Source organism: Cnephaeus nilssonii (assembly GCF_951640355.1).
Source record: "Cnephaeus nilssonii genome assembly, chromosome: 20".
Lineage (NCBI taxonomy): Eukaryota > Metazoa > Chordata > Mammalia > Chiroptera > Vespertilionidae > Cnephaeus > Cnephaeus nilssonii.
The window spans coordinates 26,251,528-26,272,989 of NC_137091.1; the positions used below are offsets into that span (position 1 = coordinate 26,251,528).

At 52.9% G+C, this 21,462-nt stretch overlaps 1 protein-coding gene across 1 annotated transcript in view; it reads left to right on the forward strand.

Moving 5' to 3' along the window:
• The first annotated feature begins 11,662 nt into the window (after positions 1-11,662).
• The window catches only part of CMIP (c-Maf inducing protein), a 230,443-nt gene continuing 220,643 nt past the window's right edge, over positions 11,663-21,462 (forward strand). The window contains exon 1 of the mRNA XM_079800071.1: positions 11,663-12,178. Coding sequence (XP_079656197.1) covers positions 11,879-12,178 — 300 coding nt within the window. The 5' untranslated portion in view covers positions 11,663-11,878. The remainder of the gene's footprint in view (positions 12,179-21,462) is intronic.

A 21,462-nucleotide genomic window follows, 5' to 3' on the forward strand; every position in this document is an offset into this window, starting at 1 on the left:
TCAGCTGCCTCCTGCACACCCCCTACTGGGGATGTGCCCACAACCAAGGTACATGCCCTTGACCGGAATCGAACCTGGGACCCTTCAGTCCGCAGGCCGACGCTCTATCCACTGAGCCAAACCGGTTAGTTTCCTGGCCCTTCTTTTATGCCTCTGCTTTCTTACTCAGCTTTCTCAGGACCCGCCAGCGAAGACAGGGACTAGTTCTTGGAGGCTCCCTAAGAGATCTTACCAGTTATCATTATGATTCTGTATCCCAGTTCATATTGCAGCACCAAGTACTGAGGCAACTAATGTGGTCCAATATGGCTTATTTTAAGACATGGAAGTGTAATTTAGTTTAGAAAACATTCCATCCCAACTTATGAGAATAAAAGATTATATCAAGTAAATTTTAAAAAAAAGAAAAAAAAAAGGCAAACCCAGCAACAGGTTCAAAACTGTGGCTCACAGAATCCAAGTAGGAAGTGAATGCAAACTCCAGTGCATGTGGTTCTGGGTTCCAGGCCCCACCCTGCCACCTTCTGGCCTGGGCTCTTGGGTAGGACCAGTCATGTCCACGGCGGCTGAAGCAAGGGCAGGGCCGGCTCCCCATCCTGAACCCAGATCCCGGGCTTTCCAGACCGGTCCTCAGGGCAGAATTGGCTAGTTAACCTCTGAGTAAAGTCTGCGTAACGATTTTAGCCCAACCAAAGGGAAAAGTGAATAAATATAGAAATGAGCGACCTGCCTGAATCCCTGGCCCAGGGCCCAGCCACCTGCCAACCACCGCCACCGTGCAACCACATGGCCAGGGTTCCACTAGCCGCCTTTGATTCCTGGGCCGCTGTCGCCTGCACTGAACGGAATGCATTAGCCCACTGTGAGCTGTCCGGGGTGACGCCTCTGGAACTGCCTGTGAACCTGGAGCGTGGTCACCACAGACAGCTGGCTGTCCGTCTGCAGGGAGCCTCCCGAAGTGCCTCACCCAGAGTCAGCCATGCACCACCCAGGGCACCCGCAGTGGGTCCTCTGGAATCACACCTGCTCCCTAGGAATGCGCTGGTGTGAGCGTGGGGGCAGGAGGGCAGACCTGCATCCAGGCCTGTCCCAGAGAAAGCAAGATGAGCGACACCCTCTGGGACCAAGAGGAGGCCTGGGATCGGGGTGCGTTGTGGTGAGAACTGCCTGGGGGCCGAACTGAGGGGCACTCCTGTGGCAGGCCTTGGGCTGTGTAATGGATGGAATTACGTCCCTCAAAAAGATGTCAGCCTGGCAGGTGTGGCTCAGTGGTTGAGCATCAACCTATGAACCAGAAGCTCAGGGTACGATTCCCGGTCAGGGCACATGCCTGGTTGCAGCTTGATCCCCCGTAGGGGCGTGCAGGACACAGCCCATCTATGATTCTCTCTCATCATTGATGTTTTTATCTTTCTCCCTCGCCCTTCCTCTCTGAAATCGATAAAAATATATTTAAAAAAAAAAAATGCCGAAGCCCTGGCCAGTGTGGCTCAGTTGGTCGGGCGTCATCCCGCGTACTGAAATGTGGCTGGTTCAATTCCCAGTCGGGGCACATACCCAGGTTGCGGATTCGATGCATGCGGGGGTTGGGGGTGAGGGGCCAGCAGACTGATGTTGTGCTTTCGCATCAATGTTTCCCTCTCCCTCTCCCTTCTCGTCTCTCTAAAAATCAATTAAAAAAAAAAAAACTTTTAAAAAGAGAGAGAGAGGGAAAAAAAAGACGTCAAAGTCCTAGCCCCCAGTACATCAGAATGTGCCCTTATTTGGAGATTGGGTTGTTGCAGATGTCGTCAGTGAAGATGAGGTCATGCTGCAGTAGGGTGGGCCCCTGAGCCAGTATGACTTGTCCTTATAAAAGGAGGACGCTTGGACACGGCCACACTCAGGGAGACGCCTGGAGCATGAAGGCAGAGATTGGGGCGAGACATCTGTCTCCACGCCAAGGGAAGCCGGAGATGGCCCGCAAACCAGCCGGAGCCGGGGCGGGGCCTGGCGCAGGCCCTCCTCTCAGCCCCCAGAAGGCGCCAACCCCGCTGACACCTGGATTCTGAACTTCCGGCTCCAGAGCTCTGAGAGGATCATTTCCGTTGTCCGAGCTCCCAGTTTGTGGTGCTTTGTCGCAGCAGCCCCAGGTCACTCATTCAGGGGCTGGCGGGCCAGAATCCGCTTGGCGGCCTTCTCGCTGGGAGACCTGGGCAGCTTACTGTACTTTCCTTCTCCGAGCCTGAGGCCCGGACCCAGAACTCGGAGGCCTGGCTGGACAAAGACTGATCGGATCCATCAGACCCCTTACCTGGACGTGTGGCGTTGGGAAACGGGGCGACGGTGACCACTTAGCCTGGGGACTGGGCCGAGGAGTCCATTGTGGGCCCAGCAGTCCATTGTGGGCCCAGCCCCAGGTCCACTAGCAGACTCCCGGAGAGACCAGGAGACAAGGCGGAGGGGAGAGAGGGGGGCGCGGCGCAGACCTGCTGCGATCCCAGCACCTCCCAGGCCGGCTGGCAAGCGGTGTCTGGGTTCTCACGTGTATATTGTTTCCTTGTACCCCCTTCCTTGTGTTCTCACAGGGACCAGATTTTAACAAAGTGAGGACACGTTTTCTCAGCAACACCAAACCTTACTGAGTGCCTGCTGTGACAGGTGCAGGGTACGAGGCAAAGAGGCTCCAGGTCTGCCCCAGGGGGTCCCAGGCCCAGGGAGGGCCACAGGGGACTAGCTTGCTACCACGCCTGCTCCCCGAACGCCAGTTCAAAGTGAAACAGGGAGGTCAGCCAGCAGAGTCCCAGCGTTTCCCACTGTGAACTGTTAAATGCTGTTGTGAAATGTCAGCTATCACATTCTTCCCCTTCCTCATCTTTTTCTTTTTTCTTTTCCATTTTGAGAGACATGGGCTAACAGAGGAAATATAAAATGCATGATTGGGCCCTGGCCAGTGTGGCTCAGTTGGTTGGGCGTTGTCCTTTGCCCTGAAAGGTTGCTGGTTTCCTTCCTGGTCAGGGCACGTGCCCGGTTGTGGGCTCAGTCCCGGGTTGGGCATGTGAAGGAGGCAGATGTTTCTCTCTCACATTGATGTTTCTCTCTCTTTCCCTCTCTGTTCCTCTCTCTCTCAAAATCAATTAAAAATATATTTTTTTAATTGCATGATTGGGGCTAAAATAAAGCAACACAGCCTGGTGGCTAAGAGAGAGTGGATCTGGTGCCAGAATAGCTGAGTTCAAGTGGGATCCTAGGCAAATTGTTTAACCTCTCTACACCCCAGTTTTCTCACCTGTACAATGGACAAAATAAAGTCATAGCGATTTTGTGAGGATTAATTTAAAGGAGTTAACATATGCAAAGTGCTTACACCAGCGACTGGCACACAGTAAGCCCTTGGTGGACATTGGCTCTTATTATTAATAAAGAAATGCACAATGTTGGGGAACACAAGGAAAGAAGTGGTTATTATTTATAAGCAGACATTTCCTGGGGGGCCTGCCCCTCACAATGACCCGCTTCTCACCTCTAGGGAATGGTTGCCATATTTGTATAACTTGGCTTGGATACTGGCTGGGTTGGGCATCTGCCCCAAGCTGAGCCAACCAAGTCCTTCCCTTGGAACTGGGCCAAATAGAGCCCAGTTTGATCTCGGCTGGTCTCTCAAATGGCCACCTCTGTCGTGCTGAAGGGACGTCACAGAGAAAGCCAGGATGTGGGGAAGGATGATGCAGAGAGAGAGGCAGGCACATGGAGCAGAGAGAAGGCCCCTGGGTCCCTGGTTTCTGGCCCTTTCTGAATCCTGGACACCTCGATGCCCTTGGAGCGCTGGTGAGGTAACCGTGCCTTCTTATGACCCAGCTCCACTCTTTGTTGAAGGTACTCTAATTGGTTTCTGTTGCAACCAAGGTGTCTTGGCCGACACCTGGACGCTGGGGCCTGCCTTCTCATTTCTCTGCATCTGTGAGACTGATTTTCCTGGAGTTACAGGATAATGTCCACTCCTTTCCCTTCAGCTCAGGCAGGCTGCAATTGGTTTGTTCTGTGCTGTGGTTGAAGAAAGAAGAGACCAGGAATTGAGAAACCATTTTTTCCTACCACTCATTGAGCATTGACTTCTTCCTAAGCCTTGTTCTGAGCACTTTCCATGCATCATCTCATTAGCTCCATGGGGAATATCACGATTGGATCTCTGCTTCTCGGATGAAGAGACTGAGGTTCAGAGAGGTTAAGTGATTTAGGGAGTGTAACCCAGCTAAGGAAGGTGGACAACTGGGATCTAAATCCGAAGTTCGTGCCTTCAAGCTCTTCGACACCCTACCTGGGGCTGCTGGGTAGCATCTTCCCACTCTCCTGCTGAAAGATCTTAGACAAACCCTTGATTTTGCCTCAGTTTCCTAATCTGTGAAATGGGGTGAGGCCATTCATCACCCTTGCCCATCTGAAGGTTGTCTGAAGTGGCCGATGCAAAGGGAGGTGAGGGTAAGTTTCGGAAGAGCTTCATGTTCCCCACAGACGTCCCCCAACCCCACACACACTTCCTTTCATTGCTTCTTAGCAACTGACTCAGAGTGGATGGAGGAGAAGAAAGGAGGTCACATTTAAATTGGTCAATTTGAGCAGCTCACTGCAAAGGCTGGTGTGGGAGAGAGATGCAATTCATCTGAAAAAACACAGTGGTTTTTATTTTTTTAAATGTGATCCATGGCCTTCAGGCCTCCGTGGGGCTGTGCCAGGCATCATTCTTATGAGTCGGCAGCAGCTTGGCATTTGGGCACTTCATTAAGTCCCTGTGAATTTTTAAACAATGAATGGCATTGATCTTTTTTAAAAAAATGAAAACAAATCAATACATGCTCATTGTAGAAACTTTGGGGGTGGCATAAAAAAGAACACCAAATTTACCCAAACAGGGTTACACCCATGTTGGATGTATTAGTCAGCACCCACAGGGATACATCTCGAAAACTGTTATGTGCAGTCAAAGAACTCAGACCCCCAAAAGTACACAACTTTTTTTTTTTTTAATCTTTACCCGAGGATATGTTTACTGATTTTAGAGAGAGGAAGCGGGGGTGGGGGGTGGGGGGGGTGGGGGGTGGGGTGGAGAGAGAGAGAGGGAGAGAGAAACATTGACTAGTTGCCTCCCAGATGGAACCTGCCACCTAGGTATGGGCCCTGACGGGGAATTGAACCCACAACCTTTTTGGTGTATGGGATGTTGCTCCAACTAACTGAGCCACTGGGCCAGGGCAAAAGTACCCAACATTTGATTCTATTTGTATGAAGTTCAAGGCGGAGTAAGAACCATCTATAGTGACAGCAGCAGCAGATCAGGGGGTGCTGGGTCCGGAAGAAACTATTGGGGTGTGGGAATGTTCTATACCAATATCTTGATTACAGTGGCAGTTACATGGGGGTGTACGTTCATCAACACTTGTCAACTTGTTCTTTAAAAATGGGCACACTTTACTTCATGTAAATTATACTTCAATAACATTGGTTTAAGAGTTGGGGGTGGGAGGGGGATGACCTGTAATTCCATTCTCCTGCTGTGGGATCTTAGACAAACCCTCGATCTTGCCTTGGTTACTTTGATCTTGGTTATCCAGATCTAACCGCTATTCAGGTTTTGGTGCATGTATGTAACTTAATCAATCAGCTGTGTGTAAGAAATATTCGTTCCAGATAAACTACCAATTCTTTGTAATACTTAAAAAAATTACCTCAGACTTAATCATCTGGTGAAAATGAGACAGAAAGGGGGAGAGAGTGCTACTTCATGTTCCTTTAATGTGTTCTCTTGCCACCGAAACCAGAGCAGGTGGGTGAGTGGCACAGTGATCTCTCAGCTACCCGCTTCGCAGGCTGATGAGTAGAATAGGGCTCCCGCCCCGCCCCGCCCCTCTCCTTGCTGATGAGCCTAGAAAATGCACTGACTTCACCTCAGCTCAGAAGAGGAAGATGTTCATCAACTTTAGGATAAAAACACAACTTCTCTCTTTATAGAGTAGCACATTTTACGACGTGATCAGCACATCAGATGCCATTAGTACAGAGCGTGTGTTCCGTTAGGGCGGTGTCTCATGCCTGGTAAACGTGAGGTTCGGGAATGATCTCCTAGCTGATGTCATTTCGAGACGGAGTTTTCAGACGGAGCTTCCAGAGAGTTCCCCCAAAGCAATAGCTCCGTGAGTAGCTGTGAAATTGGGACCACTTGAGAACAAACAATGTTGTTGCCTGCTTTTGGTGCTTGGCATTTTATAACAATTGTGGCCTCGTGTCGTTAAACAGGTTCCAAAAACAGGACTTAAAAGAGGTTGTGCCTTATTCCATCCTGCGTGTCCCCGTGTTCCTGGACAGTCTGATAAAGCCGGAGGTGAGTGTGCTTTATCACACTCAGAAGTGGCGTCTGAGGAGGAATGTGCTGTTGCCTGAGTGTGAGCAATATCATCTCCCCCACACTGCAGCCCACAGGGTGGCTGGGGAGCAGCCTGGACCCTCCGAGGGCGGGGAAACATCTTCCTTCAAACCCGGGTTTCTAACGAGCAGCGGTTTGGGCTCCCAGGTGACACGTGGCAAAGTCTGGGACAATTTGGTTGTCACACATTAGGGATGACACTCGTATCTGTGGGCAGAGGCCAGGGATGCTGCCGAATGTCCTTCAATACCCAGGTCAGCTGCCTGCCACCAAGAATTATCTAGCGCCAAATGTCAGTAGCGTGAAGGTTGGAAGCCCTGTCTAGATGCTGATCGGGAGTGTCTGCACGCCAGCTGCTGGGCAAATGGGAAAGGCCAGAGAAGTGGACTAGCCGGAGGGTCCATGTCCAAGGCCGCATCAACATGGGTTCTAAAATGACGGAGGTGATGTGAAACAGCCGAAGCTTATTCCAAGTGCTTGCTCTGGGCCAGGCTGTGGTCTTGGCATTGCTTACCTCCATTTCTTCAACTCTGGAAAAAGGTACCGCTAGGACCCCACTTTATAGGAAACCAAGCGAAGATATACACAGTTGGAAAAGGGAAGAGGTTGTTTTCTTCTTGGCATGCTTTTTTTTGGGGGGAGGGGGGTCGGGGGGAGGACGGTGTTTTTTGCAGGGAGAGGGTGTCTGGTTCCCCCCACTCAACTCTGAGCTCCAAGAGATGTTGTGTCATCTGGATCTGTAGCACTCAACGAAGTCCCTGCACTCAGCAGGTGCTAAGAGGTGCTTAATGGAATGGAAGGGAAGACTGAAGGGTCAGGGCACTGTTGCCTAGTGCTTAGACCCTTGGCATTGCAGTTAGATTTCCAGCCATTCAGCAGATAACCACTGTGCACCGACCCGGGGCCAGGCCGTAGGGAAACAGGTAGTGGCATGCTGGAGCTAACTAACCTCTACTGGCTCATGAGAGCCGACTGTTCCTTCTTCAGGAAGCTTGCAAGCTGGTTGTCAAAGAGCCATTAAACAAGAATAAATTACAGTTACCATGAAATAAATTATATTTTTTAAAAGGTAATAAAACGCATCACTTCCTAATTATTCTTCTATGTTTTACTAGTATCTCTGTTCTGGAGGTTATTTATGTCTATTGCAGGGGTCGCCAAGCTTTTTCTGTACAAGGGCCAGAGAGTAAGTGTTTCAGGCTCTGCAGGCCAGGAGCTGAATCTGGCCCTCCCGCCACTGTTTGCTGTCCCCCGGTCTGCTGTCTGTAGGGCGGAAACACTCTCTAATGGGGCCCAGCTCTTTCCAACTCCACGTCCAGGCATGCATGTTGGTAGCTTGGAATCGGCCACGGCAGGAATATTTACACCCTGGAAATTGTCAAACGCCGTGAATCAGGGCTTTCCTTTTTTCTCAACACGCTGATAGTTAAACATTTACCAGCACACCACTGGACACAATGATGGGCCAAACTGGAATGAACCCTGCCCTTTTGGAGGGTACAGTGGGGTTCCTGCACCATTTCGTGTTGGGCGGGGCAAGGAGGGAGTGGAGAAAGGCTGGTGAGGGTCTCCACTAGAGACCACTCTGAGGAGGAGGACACCCATGTGTGGTGTGTCTGCCGAAAGGGCAGGGCTGCTAGAAGAGGGTGCTCAGGTGGCCCTCCCCTTGGGCTGGCCATCCACAATGCTCCCCTCCCCCACCTCATCAGATTCCTCTGTGGGCAGCAAGGCAGCAGGCGTGTCTTTCCCCTCTGAGTTAGCTCAGGGGGAGACTTCAGGAATGTGGGAATTGAGGTGTGAGCTCATGAGGGCAGTTTACTACCTGGTCACTTCAACCCCAGCTCCCAGCACGGCACCTGACACAGTGTAGGTTCTCCGCCAATGTGGCCCAGGGGTGAATCCCTAGTGGTTGCTGAACTCAAGTGATGCAGTGAGCTCAAACAAGGAGGGACCGCCAGCAAAGAATGCAGAAAAGGACAGGTTTGTCTGGTGACCTTGTTGAATGAACTGGCCTATGGGAGCTCAAGGAGAGTGAAGGGTTTGTGAACTTCAGTGTCTTCTCTGCTGCTCCGTAAACTCCTTAAGTTCAATGCCAGGAAGGTGAGCTCTAAGGGGCTGGGACCATTTTTTTTTTTTTTGAGAGTCTGTATTCCCATGGCATTGAAGATGACTTGGGTACATATCCATCCATGGAGACTTGATGGCCTTGTGTCTCCTACAGAGGTTGGGTCCCGTGGGGAGGGGGCTTCTGATGGAATCTGACAGCTGGACTCAGATTTATTTCCAGGTCAGGAACTTGGAATAGTGGGAGCGAGGGGCTCTGCAATGAGTTACATGAGTCCCAGTCTAGGAGGCTGGGGACTCAACTATCGCCAACTGAACACTAATAACATCCCATCTCACTGTGTCTCAGCTTACTGACATGGTCCTATGGTCGGCACATTTTGAAGCACCAGGGAATAGGTGAGTGTGACCGTCAGTCATTGTCTGTTGAGCCCTGACCCCGTGCCGGCCCTGAGCCAGCTCTGTTGTCAACCAGGAACTCCTGATTTCTTCCCCAAAGAGCTTGTCTTCTTACAGCATCTTGGGGGCTCCATGTCAATGCTTTCAAACTAAAAATTAACAATAATTTAGACCGGCCAGTGTGGCTCAGTGGTTGAGCACTAACCCATGAACCAGGAAGTCACAGTTCAATTCCCAGTCAGGGCATATGCCCGGGGTTGAGGGCTCAATCCCTAGTAGGGGGCGTGCAGGAGGCAGCCGATCAATAATTATCTCTCATCATTGATGTTTCTATCTCTCCTCTCTCTGCAATCAATAAAAACATATTTTAAAACAATTACTTAAAGATGACCGATTGAATTCAATACTCTCAACTCTCTAAGGCCTCTGCCCTGCATTCCCAGGGTACCTTGTGTGCCTTGGCAAACCAGCTAGTTTCCTGCACAGGCCAAGCATCCTCCCACCTCTTTGTATGTGCCATTCCACCTTTGTATGTGACCAAGGCCTTCTCTTCCCGCACCCCCCCCCCCTGCCCTGCCCCAGCACCTTTCCCCTCTTTACCTGATTCCTAAAGACCTCCTGAAGTCAGGACATGTACCCCAGCACCTGCTGGGTTATGTGTGCCCTCTCTGTTCCTGGAGCTCAAGTGTGGTTGGTCATTGTCTTTATCTGATCTCCAGCCCTGGGTCAATCCGGACTAGCTACGTGAGCCTGGGCAAGTAGCTCAGCCTCTCTGTACCCTCATCTGCAAGAGAGGATGGCAATAGCAGCTATGTCCTAAGGTTGCTGTGACAAAGGAAAGGTGCGTGCATGTACAACTAGTAGCACATTGGAAGTGCTTAGGATACTGTGGCTATTATAGGAATTACTCCTATGACAACACAGAGCAGGAGCTCAATAAACCCATCCCTTAACGATTTGGGGCGGGGGGGGGGGGGTGAGGGGCTTGGTCACAACCATCCCTTGCACCCACACCTACAGCATGAGGTGGGGGCTCAGGTTTGCCCCTTTTCTTGTTTGATGGTTTTCTCAAGGCTGTTGAAGCTTAGCGCTTGAATGAGATGCCAGCAGATTGTGGGGAGATGCTGAATACCTCACTTTCTTACTAAACTGTGCCTCCCTCAGCATGCACCAGGAGGAACAGCTCTGCCCATCTCCTGGGCAGCCTGGACCTTTGAGTCATTTCTGTGACGGACTGGGCCCTGCCTTCCACTCCCTTCCCCAACCCAGGCTCAGGGGGAGGAGCCCCTCCGTCTGGTCTGTTCTGGGAGAGAATGGGGAGGAGATAATCCCACCACAGGGGCTCTGTGGATAAACTGCGGCATTCATGATAAGATTCAACACACATTCCTGATAAGATTCAACACACGCTCACACACCCATGTGTTCACTGCAGGGCACCTTCACTGAACAAAAAGGCAAAAATCTGGGGGTTTTGAAGGTATTAACTGCAGAAGCCTGTGGATGTGAGAAAGCCTGAGGGAGCGGAGCCATTGCTGGGTGGCCTTAGCTGTCTCCTGATGGCAGAAAGGGACCGGTTTCGTTTCAGTTCTAGTCCTGAGCGACACTGCGGTTCATTCCACAAAGCTCTTCCAGTAGGAGTTGCTCCCCCGCGGGTGAAGCAGAGATGAATGGCCAGGTCCCGGTCTGAGGGGAGAGGTAAAGAAGCTGGAGTTACTGGGGTGCAGGAAGAGGAGGGGGCAGTCCAGTACCTTTGGGGGAGGGGGGAGGGCTTTGTTGTATAGGTTCCTAGAAGGGGTCAGACTCCAGGGGCAGAAAAAAGGAGGGGGTTAGCGAGCCTGTCCCCTCCCCGAAGGCAGCTCTAAACCTAAAAGGCCAAGGCTGGTAGACATCTGGGAAAGGCCCAGGGTCTGCTGGGCTGACACGGGCAGTGTGGGCTCATTATCCAGATAATTGAGGGGGCATTTTCAATGCCAGCAAACATCCCTGTTTTATGGCCCCATCTGGCCAGCCAGATGTGCAGCCTGAGCTGTGGAGGGGTGTCAGAGGTCAGGCGGTCCAGCCCCCAAACCCTCCGGCCCGGCCTAGTCCAGCCCAGCCCAGCCCGGCCCGGCCCGGCCCCGCCCCGGTCCCTCGGGTTTGCACCTGGCCGCACCTTGGCCGTCCGCGGTGACATGTTTCCGGGCGTTGACGTTTCCGATCGGGGCCGCCGGGATGGGGAGCGTGGGGTGCGGGGACCACGGCTGGTCCCGGATCAGGTCCCGCCCGTGGGCCTCGCGGCTCCGCACCAGCCTGGGCACCGGCGGGGGCGCGGCTGGGCGTGACGTCACGCGCCCCGCCCCCGCGGCCCCAGCCCCCTCCCATCCCGGGCGGGGCGGGCGGGACCGCCCGGGGCCGGCAGGCCGCAGCCCCCTCCCCAGGGGCCGCCCCTCCCGTCGGGCCGCGCCTCGGCCCCTCGCGTCCCCGCCCGGCCCGACTCCGCCTGCGAGAGGCCGAAGCCGCGGCCGCCGCCGTTGCCGCCATTGACGTCAGAGGGGCGGGCACATGACCCCGCGGGGACCAATCGCGCGGGCGCCGAGCGGCTTCTGCAATCTCTCAACAGAGCCGGCCCCCGCGGCCCCCGCCGCACACTCGCCCGCGGACGGCCGCCCAGACACACGTACTGTACACACGAGCGGGCGGCGGGGCCGAGACACGCCCGCCGCGCGGCCCCCGCTCGCCGCCGCCGCCGCCGGCCCCCGGCGCTGCCGCTCCCCGCCCGCCCGCCCGCCGCCCCGCCGGTCCGGCCGCGCGAGCATGCACCCGACGAGCTAGGAGGAAGCCGAGCTCCGCAGGAAGGACCGCGCCGCCGCGCCAGCCGCCTCCCGCCGGCCCCTCCCCTGCGGGCGCCCCCAGCCCCACACCCCCCCACCTTCCTGAGCGGTGGGGGGGTGCGGGCCGCCGACCGGGGGCCCCGCCGCCCCGCAGCCGGGACAGCCCCTTTCCCCGCCCCCGGCCCCCTCCCCGGCCCGGCCGGCCATGGATCTGACCAGCAGCTCGGGCGGCGGCGGCGACCCCCGGCAGATCGAGGAGACCAAGCCGCTGCTGGGGGGCGACGTGCCGGCCCCCGAGGGCACGAAGATGGGCGCTGTGCCCTGCCGCCGGGCCCTTCTCCTGTGCAACGGGATGAGGTACAAACTGCTGCAGGAGGGCGACATCCAGGTCTGTGTCATCCGGCACCCGCGGACCTTTCTCAGCAAGATCCTCACCTCGAAATTTCTGAGGCGCTGGGAGCCGCACCACCTAACGCTGGCCGACAACAGCCTGGCGTCCGCCACGGTGAGTCGCTCCGCGTGGCCGCGCGCCTGCACCCCCGCGCCTCCCCTCGGGACCGCAGGGCGCCCCCTCCCACGGCTGCACCTGGAGCCCGGGGCCTGCCGCGCACCAGGGGGCGTCAGGGGCGGGGAGAACCCAGCCCCCCGCTCCCGGCCTGGGCTCGGCGCTGGCTTGGTGGAATCCGAAGCTCTGCCCGGCCGGCGGTTCGGGGAGACCCTTAGAATTCTGGAGTGGATCTGGCCCACCCCAGGCAGAGCATTTGGGGGCCTCAGGCCCAGCGCTTGGGTTTCTGACGGGTGGGACCGTGGGATAGACCGGCTGGGCCCTGATGGTGGTGAGGGTTCCCTTTCTGAAAGCCTGCGGGGGACGGACGGGAAAACAAAACAACCAAAAAATAAAACACCTCCCCCCAAACCCCAAACCCCCAACCACCTCAAAACCCCCAAACCCAAAGAATTTCCAGAAACCAATTCCTATCTTTGCTGTACCCATCTTTTTTTTTTTTTTTTTCCTGCCCGGGCTGGCAGGCAAAACTGGGTGCTTCCCTTTCTGAAAAAATCTCTTCGGCACATTGGGAGGCTGGAAGTGGAGGGGGAGGGGGCAGGGGTCCGGGACTATCTCCTCCCCACCCAGGGCTGAGGGTCAAGTTCCAGTGTGGAAGCTGACTTGTGGGGCTCTGGTCTTGCATTGTCTGTGAAGTGTGTGTTAGACGTGTATTTCCATACTGGGGGTTTTATTTTGTTACTGTTACTGTTTTTAAATATGTGGTTGAGACTGGGTCAGCTGGGTGAGAGGGAGAAGTCATTGATCTGTTTCTGAAATCAAATCTGTAAGGTGGAGAAAGAGCTGTGGTGGGGTCGCAGGGCGGGGGTGGCGGGCAGGAGCCTGAACAGGATGCTTTGTGTTTTGAAACAAGGACAGTTTAAAGCACCAGATCTGCTTGGGCCTGAGCCTTGCTGAGAGGGTTCCTTCCTCTATGGAGAGGTGACAGGTCTTCCCCAGAATGCACATTCCCCCCCCCACCCCACTGTGAGCCTGTTTACTAAGGGGGGGTGGGGACAGAATCCACCGCCTGCCCACACCTGTGCCAAGAAAACCCAGCCAGGAAACAGGGTGTCGCTTACATGGCATGTCACAAACGTGTAGCGTGTGTAGACATTTCCCCGGCATCCATGTTCCCTTGGCAGTGTGTCACAGCCTGTGACACATGCTCCGAGGAATGGGGAGGGGGAAAAGTTAGCAGAGAAACCTTACTCCTCGAAACAACTTCCCCCTCCTGAGAGCCTTGAAGCACACGAGGACTTTTATTCTGAATTTTGGGTCCTACGTGCTGAGAACACCTATTTTTTCTTTCCTGTGGGCACGTTGGTGCAATGTCTGCAAAGGCTGCTTTCTCAGGGTGGATCACTGGCTGTGGAGAAGCGGCCCAGGCCCAATTTCAGGCTCATGCATGTTTAAGAACCACAGGGCTTAGCGTTGGGCTTTTCATTTGATGGAGGGAAAGCCTCGGAAAATTTGCCCTCACACACCATTTCAGATTGGGGAGGAACTAGTGTCCTCAGTAATTCCTTGCCTGGGACCTACCTGGAGCTCCCAAATCTGGCTTCAGAATTGTCCCCTGGCTCATGGGGGGGCTTTATTTTTTTCTGCTACATCTCAAAGTGAAGGGGAGTGTGTGTGTGTGTGTGTATGTGTGTGGAGAAATGGTTGAGAGGCACAGTGACCCTCTGTGGGAAGGACAGGCTGAGCCAGGAGTGTGTCCTCTGCTGCTGCTGGCCACAGTCTGGGGGAAGCCAGCTTTGGAGGCTCACGGCCCCCGACTTACCTCTGATTGCTCAAGATGTGTACGTGAGCGAGAGAGGAAAGGAGGAAAGGCTGTAGCGGGGCGCTGGTTTCTTAAGCAGCCAGAGAGAGGCCCTGCCCCACCTTCACCAGCCAAGGTGGGTGGCACTTTTGTAGCTTGGGCCTTTCTGGAGAGGAGCTGTGGTTTTCAGGACTGGGGACTGAGCACTAACCATGGAACAAGATTTGTCTCAGCAGAGCCTTGCTCTGGCGTTGGGAAATGTGGAAGGAGGAACTCTGAGCAAGTGTCCAATGAACTGGCATAATTCCCCTTCCTCTGCCTGTCATCACCAAGCCCCTCGGGTAGGGCAGGGGTGTCCTTCAATCTGCCCATGGGGGGCTCCAGGGGAGTACATGGCTCTCTGTGCCAGGGCCTGTGAGCATGGAGGGGGGCTGCTGAGGCAGGCCTGGTCGAGCGGCTGCCTCCAGGGCAGAGGTGGGGTTGGCACTGCTACTGGGGACCTTGCCTCATCCTGAGACACCTGGTTGGTGTCCAGGCCCGAGGAAACAAAGCAGCCCCGAGGGGTTTTTCTGAGGCCTGGGCGTTATGTAATCTGTCTGCATTTTATAGTGCGGCCCAAGCACTCTATTGAGAAATATTAGCCCAAATGAAACAAAGGTGAATTTGAGTGCAGTTCACTACAAGCCCTGTGTAGCCCTGTGGCTTTGTAGTGTCCCTTGCCCAGTCTCAAGCTGCCGATACATGAAGTATGTTTCATGTCCTTTCTTGAAATGTATATCATTGGTTTATACAGCTCAACTCAGAACCGTTTGGTAATTGTATGGTTAATTGTGTGGGCTTCACGAACAAGAGTCAGTGATTGATCTGGATCCAAGTGAATAAACAAACTAAATACACTCTTTTGCCCAAATTGTCTTTGGAGTCTGTCTACACTGATCCAATAAATTGGATTGTTGTCAGAGGTAAAGACCAGGATCACAGTTGTCTCGAGCAGGGTGGAAGCATACGGGGCTCCCAGGCCCACCGGGGTGGCAGTTCCTGCTGGCTTCGCCCCTCCGGCGGACCTCTCTGAGTCCCTGCTGGGGAGATGGGCTCAGACTGGGGCCCCAGGGACTGGCAGCCTCACGCCCTGGCCTGGCTATAAACTTTGCCTTGTGTGGGGTCAGGTTGGCGCTTGCCCTGTGCCTGTCTCCTGGGCCAGTTACTGATTAAATCCTCGCAGAGCCAACAGTGTGCCTGACGTGGCCTATGACAGTGCCGGGCCTGATGCACTTTGTGCTTGAGACTTTGGATCCAGAAAGCTCATAAACAAAGAAGGAAACACAAAGGCGACAGTGACCTGGCTGACGTGTGGGGGTGATTGGGAGGCATCCACACCTTCCCTGGGGTACACATGACCACACCTTGTGGGGGAAGGGCCCGCTTGCCCGGGCTGTGGTCCGGCCCTGGCGCCTCATTCCCCCTTTGCATCCAGACTTCCCAGTCCCTGGGCTTCCCTGGGGCTTTGTGGTGGCTGTTGGTCGGAGCCGACGGCCAGGCATTCTGCATAAGCAGCCAGGTCCGGAGAGACCAGAATCCATTTTGCTATTCTGTGTCTAGGTTGAATTTGATCACCTGCTAGACATGTTTGTCCACTGGAAGAGGGCTTTGTCTGTGTGCTTTGTTTCCTTTGCACCAAAGAAGTACAAACACGCTGCTTACATTCTGTTTCACCTAATTTTGTGCACGCATCACATGGCTTCTTGTGGTGGACCCGGTCTGAAAAGTCTTTTATTCATTGACCCAACAGGGATGGGGGCACAGGTGACAGCAGTGTTCTTTATTCTCAGGCCTTAATTCATCAGCCCCTTGTCTTTAAGTTCTCACCACTCTGCTGCTCTGATTGAAATGTTTCTGGCCTTCTTGTCACGGAGAGGAGCAGTGGTTGATCTGGTATGCGTGGAGGCAAGAAGCCACCTTAATTCTCATTAGGTTCCTTTAGTCCGGTGTTTCCATGGGGAGAGCCTTCTTCTGAACATGCAGTTCCTAAGCATTTAGGTGTCAACTGCGGAGCGGAGAGTTCATCCCAACGGTGTGATTTCCACTCAAGAATTAAAGTTTGTGTCCCATGGGGACACGTCTGTGTGTGTGTGTGTGTGTGTGTACGCGCGCACGCGCACACGTGTGTTGACTTTTTTCACTTTGTATCATGCACCGCTTCCCGCCTTTGATTTATGTGATGTTTATTGTGACAGTTAGTAAACACAAGGAATTTTTATTTTCAATGGCATTTGTCACAAGTTTTTTGAATATATCAAATTTGTTTCTGGATAACTTGTCTGATTGGAGATGGTGGAGGGGAGGGGCAGAGACGGAAGAGAAAACAATCTAAATTCTCTGTAAACAACAAATGTGGCCTGCCTTCCCCAGGCTGTGGTAAATAAGTGCATTTTGAGGAGGGAGTATGTTTTGATGCTGCCATTCACTCGCCTGGTGCAATCTGAGATGCCCTTTCTGGCCACGGGCAGAATTGTGCCAGTCCAGGTGGAAGGGGTTTCACCGTTTGTGGCTGGGCTTTGCTGCCGAGCTGGCGATGGAGGTGAGCGAGGCGGATGTGTGCCTCCAGCTTGGACTCCGTGGCCCACAGGTGGCTTCTCCACAGGGCCCGCTGACTCATGTGGCAGTGAGAGAGGGAGGGCATTTCTGGGGCACCGTGCCCAGCAAGGCTAGGGGGAGCCTGGTGGCCGCATGACCAAAGCTGTCTTGGGGCAGAAGGGCAGTCTCCCTCCAGGCCAGCCATGTGGATGGTGCCCCTTGGTGTTTTGGCAGAATGGATCTGGGAGATAGCCGAGTTATGCCTTTGATTCAAGGATTCAGTGAGATTAAGTGAGGCAGCCTCATGGTTTAGGGAGCCTCCACCATGGGGCAGAGCAAACTCTGGGGGCGGTCCCTTGGCCCTGGGTCTGGATTCTGAGGTTGTGACTTCCTGGCTGTGTGACTTTTGGCACATGCTTTCCCTTGCTGGGCCTTGCTTCTTCTTCTGGAGGGTGGGACAATGCTACCTCATTGACAAGGTTGCCATAAGGATGGGAAAGAATGCAGTTTAGCACCCAGTAGGATGACCAGCATAGAGTAGGGGTGTGACAAGAGGCCAGTATTCCAATTCATGTTTTCCTAATTGCCCTGAGAGAGCTCGTGTGGAACTGCACAAGTGGAAGGGGTTATTGCTATTTAAAAACGGGCAGTCTCCAGAGAAAAGTCTCTTGAGATGAGCAGTGCATTTGGGAAAGTTAGGGCTATTTAGCAGATCTGGTATGCATGGAGGCAAGAAATTGTTGAAAGTAGTTGAAGAAAAATTCCTCAGAGGCACAGTCTAGTGTCTTTAAAAAACACACCACATAACTCTTTTCTTTTTTTGAAAATTGAAACAGTGATGCACACATCAAATAAATTCAGAGAGTACAACAAGGCATTTAAGGAAAAACGAAGCGTCTCTCTTATTTCATGTCCCCACAGCTCCTAGTTCTCCTAGGCAAGCCCTGTTACCCATTCCTGTGTATCCTTGCTGACCATTTTGGCATTTACACACAGACCCAAGCCATTGTTTCTCATTGGACAATGTATTTTGGAGGTTATTCTAGATCTGTGCATACGCAGCTGCCCTGTTCTTTTTCACTGATGCATAGTGCTCCGTTGTAGAGGGGCACTACAATAATGTAGGCAGACCATTCCCTGCTGCTGGGCATTTAGATCAGTTCCAATCTTTTGCTAATTTAAACTTTCCATTTTTATTCAGTTGAGTTGTTTCTGTTTTGATAATTTGAATGTTTTTTGCTTACTTTTTTGGTGGGTGTTAAAATATTTAGTCGCAGAGTTGATTTGCAAGGGCAAGCTGACCCTCCTTCAGAGTGCCTTGTCTGAGATCACTGCTGCCTGGAGTCATGCTTCAGTCTGGCTGAATGTCACTGGTCAGGGAGCCCCCTTGGAGGGTCTGGCTACCTGGCCCTCCAGGAGCTGACTACAAGTGAGCAGGGGGGCTCTGACCAGTCATACTGACCTCTGCCCCCAGAACAGCTGTTTCCTGCTCCACCTGAGAGCATCATTTTTGTCTCCAGACTTCCTGCTTCCCCAGGATAGAAGCCAAGCCTGAGTGGCCCTGGGGTAGAGAAAGGGAGGAAGTGAGAATGCCTTTTCCTAGCTCTTGGCTCTGGTGATAGGGCACCTAGTGCATTCAACAGGGCAGTGAGGGAGGCCAGATGCGTTGGAAAGGAAACTTTGCTGACATTAGCAGAGTCCTACCAGAGGGTGATGAGGCATGTGCGCGCGTGTGTGTGCATGTGTGTGCATGTATATGGGGGAGGTGTTGGTGTATATTGAGGCAAAGGGGACAGCAGAGAAAATATTTCTGGTGTTGACATTGGTCCCTGTGTTTGGTCGCCATTTCTTTGTACCTCTGATGTGCAGAAAGGTTTATACCAGCGTCTGGGGTTTGCATCAGGGGGACAGAGAATGGTCATATCAGCAAGCTAGGGTCCCACCCCTGCAACTTCCTAGCTGGTGGGTGACCTTGGGCCAGTCTCCTAACCTCTGTCCTTATCTGTGAAGTTCAGATTATGGAACTTCCTTTTGGCATTGACCTCAGGGTTTAGGTGAGGTAAGTAAGGCATGACAGTTCATTCAGTATAAATATCACTGTTCTAGACACTTTGAAGAAAACCAGTCCCTGTTCTCTCCTGGACCTTGTGTTGGTGGTATGGGTGACAGACAGTAAGCCACTAAAACAAGTAAATGTGGAATCTGACTGGTGGTGGGTAACAGGGGCCCTGGAGAAAAGAAAGCAGGCAGGCAGGTGGCATGTTCGGGGCTTGGGGCCTGGGAGCCTTGTTGCTTTGCATGTGGTAGTCAGGGAAGGGAAGAAGGCGACAATCTGGAGGGAGAGCATTCCAGGCAGAGAGAATGGCAAGTGCAAAGGCCCTGAGGCTGGCTGGTACTTAGAAATCACACACTAAAGTGGCTGGTACTTAATAAATGCTCTACAGTTGTCATTATCCTGCTTTCCAGGAGCTGTGAGCATCTATTAAAAAGTACTCAGGAGCACCCGGAATGTGCCAGGTGCTGGGTGTCCCATGGAGCTTTCTTTCTAGTGCTGCTGATGTGTGTGTTTAACCCAGCTCCCTCCCAGTAAATAGTGAAGAATAGCATTGGAGCAGTGCTTTAAGAGACTCTTAAATTACAAAGCCCAGCAAAACTTTTAAAAACCAGCTCCTTTTGTCCCTACCGTTGCAAGGGTCCCAGGATCTAGAACACACTGACCATCGAAATTGCCTCCAGGGGAGAGGTAAGGGGAAGTGTGTTGCCCAAACACTCTTACAGATGACTCAGCAGCAGGGCTGGGCCTCACACCCAGGACTCCTGCCTCCCAGCACCTTCTAGTGCCTTCCTTTGTCATTGGCTCTCTTAGTTTCAATGGTTATCAGAAGCATATAAGCAGATTAGGCTGAGTAAACTCACTTTGGAGGGAAGCAGAAGAGCTGGATTCTCCAGTCCCCAGGGGGGTGATGTGAGGACTGAGGCGGGGCTGGCTCAGACGGGGTCATCAGGAGGGGAGATAACACTGGAGCGGGCAGTAGTTTCCTGGATGTCCTGGGCCAGCCCTGAGCTTTTGGAGCATACAGTTTGCAGATGGGAGCACACAGTCTGGGAGAGCCCACTGCTTCTGGTTTTGGCTCACTCTTCAGCCCAGTGAAGCTGATCGCCGGCACGTGCTGGTGTGGGACCGAGCGGGACAGTGGCGCTATCTGTGTGGACGGGGCTGGGTAGTCAGGGCAGGCTAACTGCTGTAACAACCAGCCCCACAGCTGGCTGTCTTCACGCAACACGTTTACGTCTTGCTTGCTCATGTCACTGCCCAGTCTGTGTTTCTGCTCCCTGTAGTGCCTCATTGAGTGGGGGATGAGGAGAGGAAGCAAGCACCAGGCAGAGCCATTTGTGAGTGTGGCTGGTCCCTTGGCCACAGCTCAGTCCTGTAGCTCTCCCAGTGTCCTGGAGGCTGGGGCAGGGTGAGTTGTGCCCAGGACAAAGGAGACCATGGCCTGATGACGACTCCCACCGAGGACAGGGGTGACGCCGCAGTGGTCTGGAGGTCTCCAAGCTACAGGAAAGGGCATTCAAACAACATGGTCTCTTCTGGTTCCTGGGTTTGAGTTTGGTGGCAGGTCAGGAGAGTTTGCAGTCTTCTCTCCGGTGGGGAATAGAGTTGGATAAGTGAATCTTTTGCAGGGGATGGAGCACTGCACTCCAGATTACCATGACATTTATTGTCCACCTGCTGTGTGCCAGGCATAGTGCTCCTTTACCTTTCCATACAGTCCTACGAGGTAGGTGTTATCATCTCCATTTTACACATGCTGCAGTGGAGACAAGAAGGATTGGATTGGGAGTAGGTATAGTTCAGAGGCAAAGGCAAGTCTGCTCCATGCTCGAATATGTGTGTCCATGGATGTATGTGCGTCTGTTGGATATACATAAATGATTTCAGCCTCTTGCAGAAACATCTTAATTGAAAATCAGAGGGCTTATCAGTTTAGTGTTTGCCAATGTTTGGCAGACATTCCTTTGTGAATTTGTCAAGTGAGTTCAGGGAACTGGTGTTGGAAAGTGAATGCCAAGTATTTGTAAAGGGTAAGCACCAGGCACTAGGTTGTGAATTGAGTAACAGATACTGTATGTGCAAATGAAGTTCCCCAGGTACTGGGTTTGCAGAGGGGGTGCTCCAAGGTACGCTGTATTTACGAATGAGTGCTCCCAGATACCGCACTTATTTTTATTTTTTAAAAGTATATTTATTGCCGAAACCGGTTTGGCTCGGTGGATAGAGCGTCGGCCTGTGGACTCAAGGGTCCCAGGTTCGATTCCGGTCCAGGGCATGTACCTTGGTTGCGGGCACATCCCCAGTAGGGGGTGTGCAAGAGGCAGCTGATCGATGTTTCTCTCTCATCGATGTTTCTAACTCTATCCCTCTCTCTTCCTCTCTGTAAAAAATCAATAAAATATATTAAAAAAGTATATTTATTATTTTATTTATTGATTTTAGAGACAGAGAGAGGAAAGGAGAGAGATAGAGAAATATCAATTTGTTGTTACACTTATTTATGCATTCATTGTTTGATTCTTGTATGTGCTCTGACGGGATAGAACCTGCAAGCTTGGCTTATTGGGACAACACTCTAACCAACTGACCTACCCAGCCAGGGCTCAGGTACTGCACTTATAAAGTGAGTACCCCAGGTACTGGGCTTGCAACTGGAGTGCTCCCAGACACTGTGCTTACAAAGTGAGCGCTCCCAGGTGCTTCACTTGCAAAGTCAGACATAATCTTTGCTCCCCAAAGGCTCATAGTTACATGGGGGTACATATGCCTTGTCTGCTATCTGGAGGGAGGAAAAGGTGCTATTATGGGGGCAGGTGGTTTCAGGAAGGACTTCATAGGAGAGACACACCTGGA